Source organism: Bos grunniens, chromosome 17, assembly GCF_055505025.1.
Source record: "Bos grunniens cultivar Pamir isolate PY7600 chromosome 17, Bosgru_T2T1.0, whole genome shotgun sequence".
Taxonomy (NCBI): domain Eukaryota; kingdom Metazoa; phylum Chordata; class Mammalia; order Artiodactyla; family Bovidae; genus Bos; species Bos grunniens.
In genome coordinates, this window is record NC_141181.1 from 52,361,765 (window position 1) to 52,375,986 (window position 14,222).

Here is a 14,222-nt window from a genome sequence, read left to right on the forward strand (position 1 = left end):
AGTTCCTCGTGGCTTCTCTCTCTGGTCTATAGAAGAACCTGGCATCCAGACCTGGACAAGATGGTTATTTTGAGACATTAGTCTGCCATCTTCTCCATCAGCCAGCTTTCCAAAAAGTCATATTCCTTGCCTCAACACCTTGTCTCCAATTCACTGGCCTGTCATGAGGCAAGCAGAGCGAGCTTGGATTTGTCAACAAAAGCACTAAAAATCATTAACTTGTGAAGGCTGTTCTTTGTGATTACAGTAATCTTTTGATGTTCAACTACATGTTTTTTTTCCTTTGACAAAAACTCTTGTATATCCTGGCTCCTCCCTTACCTTTTTCAGTTTCACAGCAATCTGAGAGGCTGCCTTCCTGAGCTATAGCCCTCAGTAAGATCCCCGAACAAAACGTAACTCTCAACTTTCAGAGTTATGTTGAAGTTTTTTTGTTTTGTTTCAGTCAACAATTCTACCACACGAGGGACATTGTCTTGGTATCTCCAGGGTTCAGGGCAGTAGTCGATCAATAAATACTTCCCAAATGCATATATGAACATATAAACTCTATATAGTAAGGTCTTCCTTGTAGCTCAAATTGTAAAGAATCTGCCTACAATGCAGGAGACCTGGGTTTGCTCCGACCCTAATCCCCTTCTACTGTCAAAGTGAGTTTTTCCCTTCTCAAGTCCAAAATCACCCTAACAAAGCCCACCAAATCAGGCTAAATTCCCTGTCATTTGGAAATTTTACATTAACTTCGCAGAGCTAATTATGCTAACTGCCAGGGAAAGACTCTGAATCACTGCAAAGAACCAATCAGTTGGGTATTTCCTTTGTTTTAATAAAAGACAATTTTCAATTCCTAGGGGGTGTAATCACCTCAACCCACAGAGATCCACATCCAAGAAAGAGTGCAGCAGAGTGGGGAGAAATTCAGTGTTTCCGTGATGTTGTGGACTTTTAAAAAAGTATTCACAACCCAAAAATGGAGAGTTGTGTTTTATTTGGTGGGAATTTTTAGGACTTCAAGCCCAGGAGACAGGGTCTCGAGTGACGCTGAGAGATCGGTTCTGAGGAGCAGGGGGAGGAGTCAGGTTATAAAGAAATTTGCAACAAGGGGAAGGTAGTTTGAACATCAAAAGATTATTATTAATTAAGAAAAAACAAATATCTGAAGTTAAGGAATTTAGTGATTTTTTATGTATGGCAAGATGCAAGAGTCTGGGCTCACTGAAACCATTCCTTTCATACGCATCTCACCTATCTGGGGCCAGTATCCTGTTTTCACATCCTGACCTTCCCTTCCTTGGTCTCACCACAGGGAGCGGCTACAGTCTTGGCCGTTAGATAGTAGGTATTCTCTTTCTTCCTGAATTCCCTTAGGGCTCAACAGCTCACACGGAAGGGCTGCAATCGCTATAACTGTGACATCTTTATTTACTGATATGGCAGCAAACACTCTATTTCACATCATATTCTGAGATTCCTCAGGGCTCCACCATAGGGAGTGGCTACAATCTTGACGGCTTCTAGGTGGCAGGTATTCTTTCCTTCCTGAGTTCCCTTGGGGCTCACCAGCTCACCAGTCATGGTAGCTGCAATCAGTGATCACTGTGACATCCTTTGTTTACTGATATGGCACAAAATATTCCATTTCTCATTGTATTACAAAACAGTAGTTTGTAGTGCATGGGTTTGATCCCTGGTTGAGGAAATAGAACCCTACAAGCCACATGGTGTGGACAAAAAAAAAAAGATGCAACACCACGTTGTACATAGCACCAGGATGTCAAGAGATGCTTAGAACTCAGAGAAGAGAATTGCTTTAGAAAATTCCATTTACCCACAGTACACAAAGTCTATCGGAAACAATGACTAAATTTATCTAGCCCACCAAGAAACCTCACTGGAGGTGGCAATGTGGCCACGTGGCTGTGGTTGGAGACGGCCACTCTGCCCCTCTCCCCATGCTGCATCGTGCCATCTGTCCCTTTGTAAGAGGCCCCAGGAGGAATTTCTCTCAAGACTCAACTAGGAAAAACTGTACTTCATTGAAAGCCAGATTAATTTTTAATCAATGGTCCCCATGATTCCTATAGCTAATCATATTTTGGATTTTTTGCAAACTGGAGACTATATTAGGGACCTACCTTTACTAAATGCAAGGTCGTTGGCATGTTTTTTCATGGGCTTGTGTTCACTCCTGGTTTTTACTTACCTCCTACGTTAGGTCCTTTCCCCTAACCCCTACATCTTGCCTCATCCATTTTTTTTGGATTTTCGTATTATACACACTTTTTAAGACTTCAGAAATGGACTATTTCCTGCCATATCAAAGATCTCCTGGAGAAGGATATCACAGCCATGAGCAGTTGCAGCCCTCCACTGTGAGATGGTCAGCCCTAAGGGAATTCAGGAAGGAGCGGAACACCTGCCATCTAGCAGTCCTCAGACTACAGCCACTCCCCACGGTAAGGCCTGAGGAAAGCAACCTCAGGATGCAAAGACACAGAATGTGCATGCATGCTCAGTCATGTCTAACTCTTGGCAGCCCAGTGGATTGCACACTGTAGCCCACCAGGCACCTCTATCCATGAAACTTTCCAGGCAAGAATACTGGAGTGGTTTGCCACTTCCTACTCCAGGAGATCTTCCCAACCCAGGGATCAAACCCTGTCTCCTGTGTCTCCTGCATCAGCAAGTAGATTCTTTACCAATGGGTCACCTGGGAAGTCTAAAAACACAGGAGAGTGGCTCTATTTCGCTGAAGTACATTTGAAAGGAATGGTTTCAGTGGGCCCAGACTCCTGCAACCTCCCATACATAGAAAAGTGCAAAACCCCTTAACTTGGGATATCTGGTTTTAATTAACAATAATCTTTTGATGTTCAAACTACTTGCCCTCTGTTGCAAAACTTCTATATAATGTGACTCCTCTCCTCACCTCCTCAGAGCAATTCTCTCAGGATCATTTGAGATGGTATCTCCTGGGCTTGAAGTTCTAAAAATTCCCACCAAATAAAACATAACTCTCAACTTTGAGGTTGTGAATATTTTTTAAGGCAACAGACTTTAATGCCTTTCTAATCCTTTCTTTGGAATAGTGGAAACTTATCATTTCAACAGAAATATATAAAAAATTCAAAAACTCACTCTCTGTGGTAGGAATAACATTTGGACCAAAACTCCTATGACTTTCATAAGCTGTGATGACCTAAAGTTCCTAATTACACTTATTGACACAGGTGATCCTCTGATGCGTTTTGCTCACTCTGGTGCATCGGTGAGAACACCCACTCTGAATTGCTTTGAACGTTTGGATAGGTACATATGTGAATTTAATTTGTGGAGCACTTAATAAAATGTTCTATAAAAATAAAACATTTCATTTATTAAGATTTTACAGAGAGGCACACAGGAGGACAACAAATCTCTGACGTAGAAGCTGATGATTTGTAAGAAGTCAGCCGGTAGTTGAATTCTAAGCTTTGTGTATTCTGATCCAGGGGTTACTGAGGAATACAGCTAATATGATGAAGGATACCAGTAGCAAGCTCTTGGCAACACACTGAGAGTAAGGCTCTCCTGCAAGACAATGAATCAAACTAAGCAATTTTTTTTTGTCATTATCATTATCATTATTTTTTAAAACTTTTTATTTTGTACTGGGGTACAGCCTATTAATAATGTTGTGATAGTTTCAGGTGAACAGCAAAGGGACTCAGCCATACACATATACATGTATATATACATATATAGATGTAGCCATTCTCCCCCAAACTCCCCTCCCATCCAGGCCGCCACATGACATTGAGCAGAGTTCTCTGTGCTGTACAGTATAGGACCTTGTTGGTTATCCATTTTAAATACAGCAGTGTGAGCAACATTTTTTTGGTCCTGGGGGCATTCTTGGCTGAGCCATACAGCCTGTGGGATCTTAGTTCCCTGATCAGGGATCCAGAGATCAAACCTATGCCCTCTACAGTGAATGCAGAGAGTCTTAACCACTGGACCACCAGGGAATATCCAGGAATGTTGTTATTTCTTAACTTTTTGGGTAACTAGGTAGAAATAAGCCAAAACATAAATAGTGATCATTTCTAAATGGCAACATCTGTACATGTTTTCTTTTTAAAATTTTGCTATATGTTTTAACTTTCCTGTGACATTTATACTTTTTTCAAAAGTTTTTTAATTGATGTAACCTAATGATAACCATTTCAGAAAAGGGCTTTACCTACCTCGATAATATTGGGTCAGTGGATATAGAAGTTGTGGCCAACAAACCTCATTTCTGTTACAGTCGTACTCTGTAAAATTGATCTGGAATCTACAAAACATTTTAGAAGGTTACAATAGCTATAACAAAACATGCTTTTGATGAGCTGCATCAAAACCTGATTAAAGGGCTTCCCTGGTGGCTCCAGTGGTAAAGAATCCATCTGTCAATGCAGGAGACACGGGTTCAATTCCTGACCAGGTAAAATGCCATGTGCCTTGGAGCAACTAAGCCCACATGCCACAACCACTGAGCCTGTGCTCTAGAGCCCCAGAGCTGCAGCTACTGAGCCCACATGCCTAGAGCCTGTGCTCTGTAACAAGAGAAGTCACTGCAATGATAAGCCCGCAAACCAAAACTGAAGAGTAGACCCTGCTCTCTGCAACTAGAAAAAGTCCTTGGGAGCAGCAGTGAAGACCCAGCACAACCAAAAATAAACAAATAAAATTATTTTTAAAGACTCATTTAAAACTTGATTGAAGAAGTAAAGCTTTTGTTTGTCTTTTACTTACTTAGCAGCACTACGTGGCATGTGGGATCTTACTCCCCGCACCAGGGATCAAACTCATGCCCCCTGCAGTAGAAGCACTGAGTCTCAACCACTGGATCACCAGGGAGGTCCCTAAACGTCTTAGTTTTAAACATTATGTTTTTCTGCTTCCTGATCATGTCACTGAGATCAGCAAACAGATTACCTTGTAAGGGGATGGGGTAACTGTGCAGGTATCTTAATAAACTGGACCGATGCGCCAATGGGGAAGAGGTCAGCCTTGTCCTCACAAGTCAGTCCACACTGGAACTGCCAGGTCACGGACGAGAACCTGGGAGGGAAAGGTCACGCAAGCGACAAAGCCACCGCTCACTTCTGGTCTGCTGAGAACACCGGGTAACCGACACAACATGAGCGGGGCTTCTCCTATACACGGTTCACGTTTTCCTGGTGCTGCCATTCCCCCTTTGAAGTACGTAAATTTTCAACTGCACACACAAGCTGAGACAGCTGTGTAATGAACCCTTGTGGACCTACCACAGGCTGCAACCACTACCAGCATTTTGCCAGTTCTGCTTCTTCTCTTCTCCCCCGTCATCTCATTTCATGCTGGTGCCTTTAAAGTTCATTTGTTTTATCACTTGTTTGTCTCAAACAATAGTGTAATAGTAATAACGGCAGCAGCAGCTAACGATTTTTGATGGCTTTCTATGTTATTGCTGCCTTTTTGCCTATCCCTGCAGCCCTTTGCTTTTCTTCTAGTAACTGCACCCCAGTTTTCCCCACAGGGAACTAACCCTCTCCCACTCTCAGTCGAGCAGACGAGAGGGGACTCACCTGAACCTAGGAATGCGCCCATCACCTACACCCGGTCAATCAGATCTGTCTACTCTCCTGGCCATAGTGATTGGCTCAGAATGGAGCACATGACTGAAACTGAACCAATGAAAGTCTTCCTAGACCATTTTTGAGAAAGATGGAGAAACAAGGCACCCTCTTTCCACCGGACTTGCTAATCTGATATAAGCCTGAAGTTGCTGGTGTTCTTCTTTGCCACCTCTTGAGGAAACTTCCCTGCGAATGCACACTTAGCCTCGATGCCATCATACCTAGTCTCGACACCAAGTATCTCCTGCTGAGTCATCCCTTCCACGGCACCAGCATCCGAGAAGAGGATGCGGATGTTCAGCTGCGCGGGAACATCCAGGCAGATGCCACTCACGTTGCTGTCAGGTGGGTCTGCGCCTGCACCAAGGGCATCCACACCTGGATAGGTGTTAAGTTGTGCATTTTGGAAAGAAGAATTTAGTTTCTGTTCTCCTACAGTACTGTAATGTAACCCCCCAAATTGGAAATATTATTAGGCAGGAATCAGAGGATTGAGTCTTTAATCTCTAACAGGCTCTAGTTATATGCCTCCCATGGCTTCCCTGGTGGCTCAAACGGTAACACGTCTGCCTGCAGTGCGGGAGACCTGGGTTCGATCCCTAGGTTGAAAAGACACCCTGGAGAAGGAAATGGCAACCGACTCCAACACCCTTGCCTGGAAAATCCCATGGATGGAGGACCCTGGTAGGCTACAGTCCATGGGGTCACAAAGAGTCGGACACGACTGAGCAACTTCACTTTGACTTTTCGTGTTCAAAATGTCTCCTTGTGCTGGTGCTAAGACAAGAGGTCCAGCCTGAATAAAAATGTGATCCTCAAAAAAAAAAAAAACAAAAAAAACAAAATGTCTCCTTGGGCTTCCCCGGTGGCTCAGTGGTAAAGAATCTGCCTGCCAATGCAGAAGACGCACGTTCAATCCCGGATCCAGGAAGATCCCACATACTACGGAGCAACTGAGCCCATGAGCCACAACTACTGAGCCTGTGCTGTAGAGCCCATGAGCCGCATCTACTAAGCCCACGTGCCACAGCCCGAGCGCCCTGGAGCCTGCGCTCCACAACAAGAGAAGCCACCGCAATGAGAACACCCAGCAGTCAAACGAATAATTAAAAAAAAATAGAGACTTAAAGAAAAGTGTCCCCTTGTATGTTAACTCAGTCACTGGAACTTTAAATCTTTGACTCACCTAATAAAACCATAAATCACGATTCAGTTCCCAAGCTCCTCATTGACATCCACCCAGAGTTTGAACAGAAATACTGACTAGTAGTAAAAGGCCTTGAGACTTATTCTGCGCAGTCACTGTTCTAGTAAAAGCTTGTGTAAGACATTTAGAATCCATACTAACAGCTTTAGTCACGACAGATTGAATAGTTCAGAAGCAATCTCCTGGTGCTGCCACAGCAGTAATACAAATGCAAGAGGATAAAACTGGGAAAGAGGTGAGTGGTCACTCATCTCGAAAACTGGCCTCGGCGGGGCTGGGAGGAGAAGAAACAGCAAGGTCAGTCACAGGCTGTGGATGGCAAGCCTTAGGGTCACTCTGGGGGGATTTCTTTGTTTCTTCAGGGATCAGGAAGGCTGTCACCAACAGTTTCGCTCTCCTTGATACATGGGCTCAGCACTGTTCCTCTTCTGCTCATTAACGAGGACCAGGGCTGACCTGCAGCTTAGATACGAAATACAAGCTAACAGCTTCCACCATGAAGGCAGCACAATGCCTTCACCTCTGACTTCCCAACTCTGCCTTTCTGTCTTGAAATTTCCTGTGGTTTTTACTTCTCCAGTGCTTTATTGACCCCTTCCCTGCATCCCACAGGCACCTCCATGGCCCACCTCACTGGCCAACAGGTTAACAAGGAGTTGACAAGCCCTGACCCCTGGGTTCTACTTCCAGATGAGGACCTAACTCTGGGCTTAGGGTCTTGAGCAGAAGTGGGACAGGCAAACCACGTTGCTGGCCAGACCCCCACTGCCTGCGTCAAAGAGTGGTCAGCAGTACCTCAGCCAGGCATACATATTACGTGATCCCTGGCCACCCCCAGGGAAGGGGACAGAGGGGGTTGTAATGATTCAGACCCTAATCATGACAGGTGGGGAAAGTTCAGGGGCATGTGTCTGGTTGGTCCTTTGTATGAATCCCAACCTGATGAGCTGAAGTGACCTCGGAAGGTGTAGAAAGGGTAAAGACAGGACTCGGTGTTTGGGGGCAGGGGGAGGGTTTGCACTCCCAGCAGCATCCATAGGGATGGGAGAGGACTTAAGAAAGCAGATGCTGCAGTGTCAGATAGCTCGTTCAGGCGCCAAGAGGCAATCCCAGGAAGGACAGGAAGAAAAGAAGCTCTCTCTGTATTCAAAGTGCCTTTATACACTCAAGCATGCATGCTCAGTCGCTTCAGTCATGTCTGACTCTTTGCGACCCCATGGACTGAGGAGGCTGGCGGGCTACAGTCCATGGGGTCGCAAAGAGTCGAACAGGACTGAAGCAACTGAGCATGCACACATGGACTTTACCCCGCCGGGCTCCTCTGTCCATGGGATTCTCCAGGCAAGAGTACTGGAGCGGGTTGCTGTGCCCTCCTGCAGGGGATCTTCTCCACCAAGGGATCGAACCACAGTCTCTTATGTCTCCTGCATTAGCAGGTGGATTCTTTACCACTAGTGCCACCTGGGAAGCCCTTTATGCATTCCAGACTCCCTGAGAAATCAGAGCAATGCTACCAGACTTGCTGGCTGGGAGAAGAGAAAGAGCTAGGAACCCTGGGCTTAGCTCCAGCTCTGCCACAACAAACTGTGACCTCAGACCACCCCTGTGAGCCACAGCTCAGTGACCAGATGGACACTCTGTAACTGGAGTGGAAATCGGGCTCATTGGAGCTAAGTCTGTTCCATGTACTCCCTGTGGTATATCTCTTCTTCACACGCCAAACCCCTGCATATCTCTTCACACACCAAACCCCTGTGACCTCAACACTCGGAGCAAATGCCTCTGACCAAAGATGCTGGAACATCAAATCTTTTTATCTGCCCTTGGTGACCCCACTATTATTAGCTCTGTTACACCTTAATTTCTTTCTTTCTTTTTTAATAGCTTTATTGATATGCCATATAGTTCACCTACTTAAATTTAAATGTATAATTCAATTCAATTATATTCACAGAGTTATGCAACCAGCAGCAGATTCAACTTTACAGCATTTTCATCACCCTCCGAAAAGAACTCCTATACTCACTAGCAATCACCCTTCATTTCCTTCCAACAGCCTGAGCCTTGGGCAACCACTAACCTGCTTTCAGTGTTTATAAGTTTGCCTTTCCTGGACACAGCATTATAAATGCAATCCTAGAGTATGTGCTCCTTTGTGTCTAGCTTCTCTCACTTAGCACAATGTTTTCTATCACCTTTTAAGTTAACAAAATTGCTTTTGTAAATTATAAAACCAGTTCTCAACTGTCCATATTGCTGGCAATCAAAAATAGGAATGCAGACTGACACGCACTCAAAAATCCTTAAATTTCATTAAGACTTCCTTTTCCAGAGACCGTTAGCTTGTAAAACAACTGGGCAATTTGAACTTCCTGTAGATTTCCTCTTTAAAAAAAAAAAGCCATTGTGAATAAGAGATAAAAGACATGAAAAGCCTTCTACCTGGAGAGCTAACCTCTAAACAAATGTCTGTTGGATCACAGCAAAGAAAGACGGCTGCTGAGTCAGCCTTTAATGCCACATCTGACGCTACATAGTCAGAGCAACCGAGGTACATCTTTCACACACGTGCAGCTTTGACTTACGTATTATTTCAAGCCAGCCATCACTGAGATCGTTGTAATCGGAGTTGCCTCTCATTGCAACATGAGTCACTTGTACTAATGAATCAAGCAGTTCAACAGCATTCTCCCTGCAAGAGAGGAAGACATTTCTCAGCTCCTGGCCAGCAGGTCTTGTCCTGAAGTCCTTTCTGAGGGTGTCCAGGTTGTGCTTGCTGGATGCCTAAACAAAAAAAAAAACTGCCAGGGGATCTAGGCTGGGAGTCTCACCCCTCAAGGATGGTCTTCCCGAGATGAACTTACACAGCAAGGAGAGGATGTATGGAAGCAGTCTCTCACTTCAGACTTAGAACATTAGTAACTTACAATAGAATCATGTGCAGGCTCCTTTGAGTGTCAAAGAACTTGGCAGGTGGGTAGATCACATGTCAAGTCACCAGGATAAGTTCATGGGCCAGAGTGACCCCATAGTAAAAGGAACCTAAATAATTAGCTAGAAGTTTGAGCTATGAAATGAGGTGAAAAGGACTTCTCTGGTGGTCCAGTGGATAAGAATCTACCCGCTAATGCAGGGGACAGGGTTCAACCCCTGCTCTGGGAATATACTATACGCTGAGGAGCAACTAAGCCCGTGCGCCACAACCACTGAGCCCACATCCTGCACTGAAGCCTGTGTGCCTAGTGCCCATGCTCTGCAGTTAAGAACCCCCCCTGCTCGCCACAGCTAGAGAAAGCCCAAACACAGCAACAAAGACCCAGTGCGGCCAGAAACAAATTTTTAAAAATTTGGTTTAAGATTAAGAACTAGAACTTAGCATCTCTCTTGTTCCAGTGACCTCACTGGAGGTACAAATCTTATGAACCATAAGGGAGAGACTCTGACTGTTGACTCAGGCCTCGCACCCTTCCATCAGGAGCCACTGTGGGTAACCTGTTCCCACACTTTTTATTCCCTTCTCAATGTTACCTCCACCTTTTTTCTGCTCTCCAGAGAAGTACACCACTTGGGATATATTTCAGATGAGATGGGTATAAGAACGAAAGTGAAAGTGTTAGTTGCTCAGTCGTGTTGCTCAAATTTTGCGACCCCATAGACTATAATCCGCCAGGCTCCCCTGTCCATGGAGTTCTCCAGGCAAGAATACTGGAGTGGGTTGCCAGTGTATTTATTTCCTTCTCCAATACATGCAATCAAAACCACAAGAAGATACCACTTCACATCTACTCAGTTCAGTTCAGTTGCTCAGTCGTGTCCGACTCTTTGCAACCCCATGAATTGCAGCATGCCAGGCCTCCCTGTCCATCACCAACTCCCAGAGTTCACCCAAACTCATGTGCATAGAGTCAGTAATGCCATCCAGCCATCTCATCCTCTGTCGTCCCCCTCTCCTCCTGCCCCCAATCCCTCCCAGCATCAGGGTCTTTTCCAATGAGTCAACTCTTCGCATCAGGTGGCCAAAGTATTGGAGTTTCAGCCTCAGCATCAATCCTTCCAATGAACACCCAGGGCTGGTCTCCTTTAGGATGGACTGGTTGGATCTCCTTGCAGTCCAGGGGACTTTCAAGAGTCTTCTCCAACACCACAGTTCAAAAGCATCAATTCTTCAGCGCTCAGCTTTCTTCACAGTCCAACTCTCACATCCATACATGACCACTGGAAAAACCATAGCCTTGACTAGACAGACCTTTGTTGGCAAAGTAATATCTCTGCTTTTTAATATGCTATCTAGGTTGGTCATAACTTTCCTTCCAAGGAGTAAGCATCTTCCCAAAAAAATAAAGTCTGACACTGTTTCCACTGTTTCCCCATCTATTTCCCATGAAGTGATGGACCAGATACCATGATCTGAGTTTTCTGAATGTTGAACTTTAAGCCAACTTTTTCACTCTCCTCTTTCACTTTCATCAAGAGGCTTTTTAGTTCCTCTTCACTTTCTGCCATAAGGGTGGTGTCATTTGCATATCTGCAGATATTGATATTTCACATCTACTAGGTTGGCTATTATTCAGAAAACTGGAAAATAACAAGTGTTGGCAAGGGGGAATTCCCTGGCAGTCCAGTGGTTAAGTCTATAAGCTTCCACTGCAGGGAGTGAGGGTTCAATCCTTGGTCAGGGAACTAAGAGCCCTTCTGCTGAATGGCATGGCCAAAAAAACAAACAAGTGTTGGCAAGGATGTGGAGAAACTGGACCCCTTTTATGCTGTTGGTGGGAATGCAAAATGGTACAGCCTCTATGGAAAACAACATGGCAGCTCCTTAAGAACCGAACACGATGATCCAGCCATCCCATTCCTGCGCACACACCCAGAAGAGCTGAGAACAGGCGCTCAGACAAAAAGTGACCCAAGGCTGTTCAAAACACAATTCACAACGCACTATTCCACAAATGTGGAAATGCCTCAAATATCCATCAACTAAGGAATGAATAAATAAATGTCACATATATACATATATATATATCTCTCCATACAAGGGAATATGATTCACTCGTGAAAAAGAATGAAGCACTGACACAGGCTACATATCTGTTTTGATATCTCAAAAACAGAATGCTAAGTGAGAAAAGTTAGATATAAAAATTCACAAAGTATTGGAGACCATTTATATGAAATATTCAGAATAGGTAAATCCATAGAGACAGAGAGTGAATTGGCTGTTGCCAGAGCTGAGAGGAGGGAGGAATAGAGAGTGACTTCTAAAAGGTACAGGTTTCAGGGATGGTCTTGGTGATTCAGCAGCTAAGGCTCTGAGCTCTCAGCACAGGGGGCCTCAGTTTGATCCTTGGTCAGGGAACTACATCCCATATGCTGCAACTAAGACCTGCTGCAGCCAAATAAATATATATTTTTTTAATTAAAAAATAAAAAGTATAGGTTTCATGTTGCAGAGACCAAAATGTGCTGGTACTAAACAGAGGTGGTAGTTGTACAACATTATGAATGCACTAAATGCCAGTCAACTGTTAAAATGATTATGTTGTGTGAATTTTGCATCAATAAAAAAAAAAAGAATGCATATGAATATCCATACATTTTCCAAATCCCACCCAGATAATTAAATGGGAAATTCTTTATACATCATGTAACAAAGCTTAAAAATTCTTTAAATGTTAATCACCGATGACACTTAGCTCCAACCCTTTCTCTGATTTTCTAGGAATGTGGGGTTTCCAATGATGTGAACAAACTTCCCAGAGAAATTTGCATAAATACCGATGAAACTTCCGAGAATGTCTATTTGCACTTATGCTGATGTTTGAATCAACTCTAAATTGTACTGGAAGTTTGTACTGTTTTTTTAATTTATTTATTATTATTTGGCCGTGCTGGGTCTTTGTTGCTGCATGCGGACTTTCTCTTGTTGCAGAGCACAGGCTCACTAGCTGTGGCCTGAGGGTTTAGCTGCTTCGAAGCATATGGGATCTTCCTGGACCAGGGATCAAACCCGTTTCCCCTGTATTGGCAGATGGACTACTAACCACTCGAGCACCAGGGAAGTCCATGACGTTTGTACTATTTACTATCACTTTCACATAAGTTTCATTCAGACTGAAGTTTTTCATGCTGTCTTTAATACTCATGGTGCGGGGGGCGGGGAGGGGGGTGAATTAAATTTAAGCAAACCACTCAAAACGTAGATAAATCCATCAGTGAGACACTCACCTAAGCTTAGTACAGTTTTCATTAATTCCAACTTCTAAAAGGCACCCAGATAGTACGTTTTCTCCAAATAAAATGGGTTTGAGAGTTGCTGTTGAACACAAACTCCTTCCGGCTATAAAATAAAAAGATTATTCTCTTGCTATTTTTGCAAAACAAAAGTAAGTAGAAGATTTACCTCAAAGTTTTTCTTAAAAAAAAAAACAGAGAACAACAAGCAGAAATAGTTTCCAGTTCTCTAGAAATGAGGTCATTGTTACTCTAATCCTCTGAAAGCTGAACAAAGGTTTCTTTCTGTATCAAAATACCTGGACAGGGATCAGGGGTTTATTCTGAACCTGAAATTTAATGCCTTCTGGCACATGTGGGTAATTACCACTGATGCAAAGATTTTCCATAGTTTGGAATGAAACTATTTTCCTGTCTCTGATTAGCACCATCTTGGGTTAATCAATGACAACAATGACGATGGAGTCTCCAGCCACTTTCATATTTAAATCTCTTATTGAAAATCAGCACTTCAAGCGAAAACAGTTAACATTTTTTACAGAAAGAAAAAAGAAAAGGAAGCTGCAGAAGCATGGAAAACAACCACCCCTAGGCTAAATAAACACACCAAACTTTAAAGTAATTGGTTACTCGATCAGATTCAAAATATGGCAATATTTCCAATTATAGTTCACCAGCTGCTGCTGCTGCTAAGTTGCTTCAGTCGTTTCCGACTCTGTGCGACCCCATAGACGGCAGCCCACCAGGCTCCGCCGTCCCTGGGATTCTCCAGGCAAGAACACTGGAGTGGGTTGCCATTTCCTTCTCCAATGCATGAAAGTGAAAAGTGAAAGTGAAGTCGCTCAGTCGTGTCCGACTCTGAGCGACCCCATGGACTGCAGCCCACCAGGCTCCTCTGTCCATGGGATTTTCCAGGCAAGAGTACTGGAGTGGGGTGCCATCGCCTTCTCCACTAGTTCACCAGACAGCTAGTCATATCATCAAATCAGATTACCAGGATACCAAAGGTGTAAAGTTGTGACATTATTTGTCCCGTTGGTGCTTAGAGCTCGAACAGGCTTGCCAAGTTGGTAACCTAGACAAACACAACACAGGAGAATGAGCATCTTTCCCTCGTAGTTTATTTCAATGCAACAGGCGCT

General features: G+C 44.0%; 1 protein-coding gene across 10 annotated transcripts in view; it reads right to left on the bottom strand.

Moving 5' to 3' along the window:
- Positions 1-3,350: 3,350 nt before the first annotated feature.
- Positions 3,351-14,222, bottom strand: part of TCTN2 (tectonic family member 2) — a 28,906-nt gene continuing 18,034 nt past the window's right edge. For 6 of the 10 annotated variants that reach the window (XM_086347319.1, XM_086347313.1, XM_086347322.1 and 3 more), the window contains 7 exons: positions 14,075-14,155; positions 13,075-13,186; positions 9,435-9,541; positions 5,864-6,020; positions 4,960-5,085; positions 4,227-4,315; positions 3,351-3,570 (listed from right to left, as the gene is read on the bottom strand). In XM_086347319.1, the coding sequence (XP_086203445.1) occupies positions 3,467-3,570; positions 4,227-4,315; positions 4,960-5,085; positions 5,864-6,020; positions 9,435-9,541; positions 13,075-13,186; positions 14,075-14,155 (776 nt within the window). In that variant the 3' untranslated portion in view covers positions 3,351-3,466. The remainder of the gene's footprint in view (positions 3,571-4,226; positions 4,316-4,959; positions 5,086-5,863; positions 6,021-9,434; positions 9,542-13,074; positions 13,187-14,074; positions 14,156-14,222) is intronic. The other 4 variants (XM_086347315.1, XM_086347314.1, XM_086347317.1 and 1 more) reach the window with 2 other exon arrangements.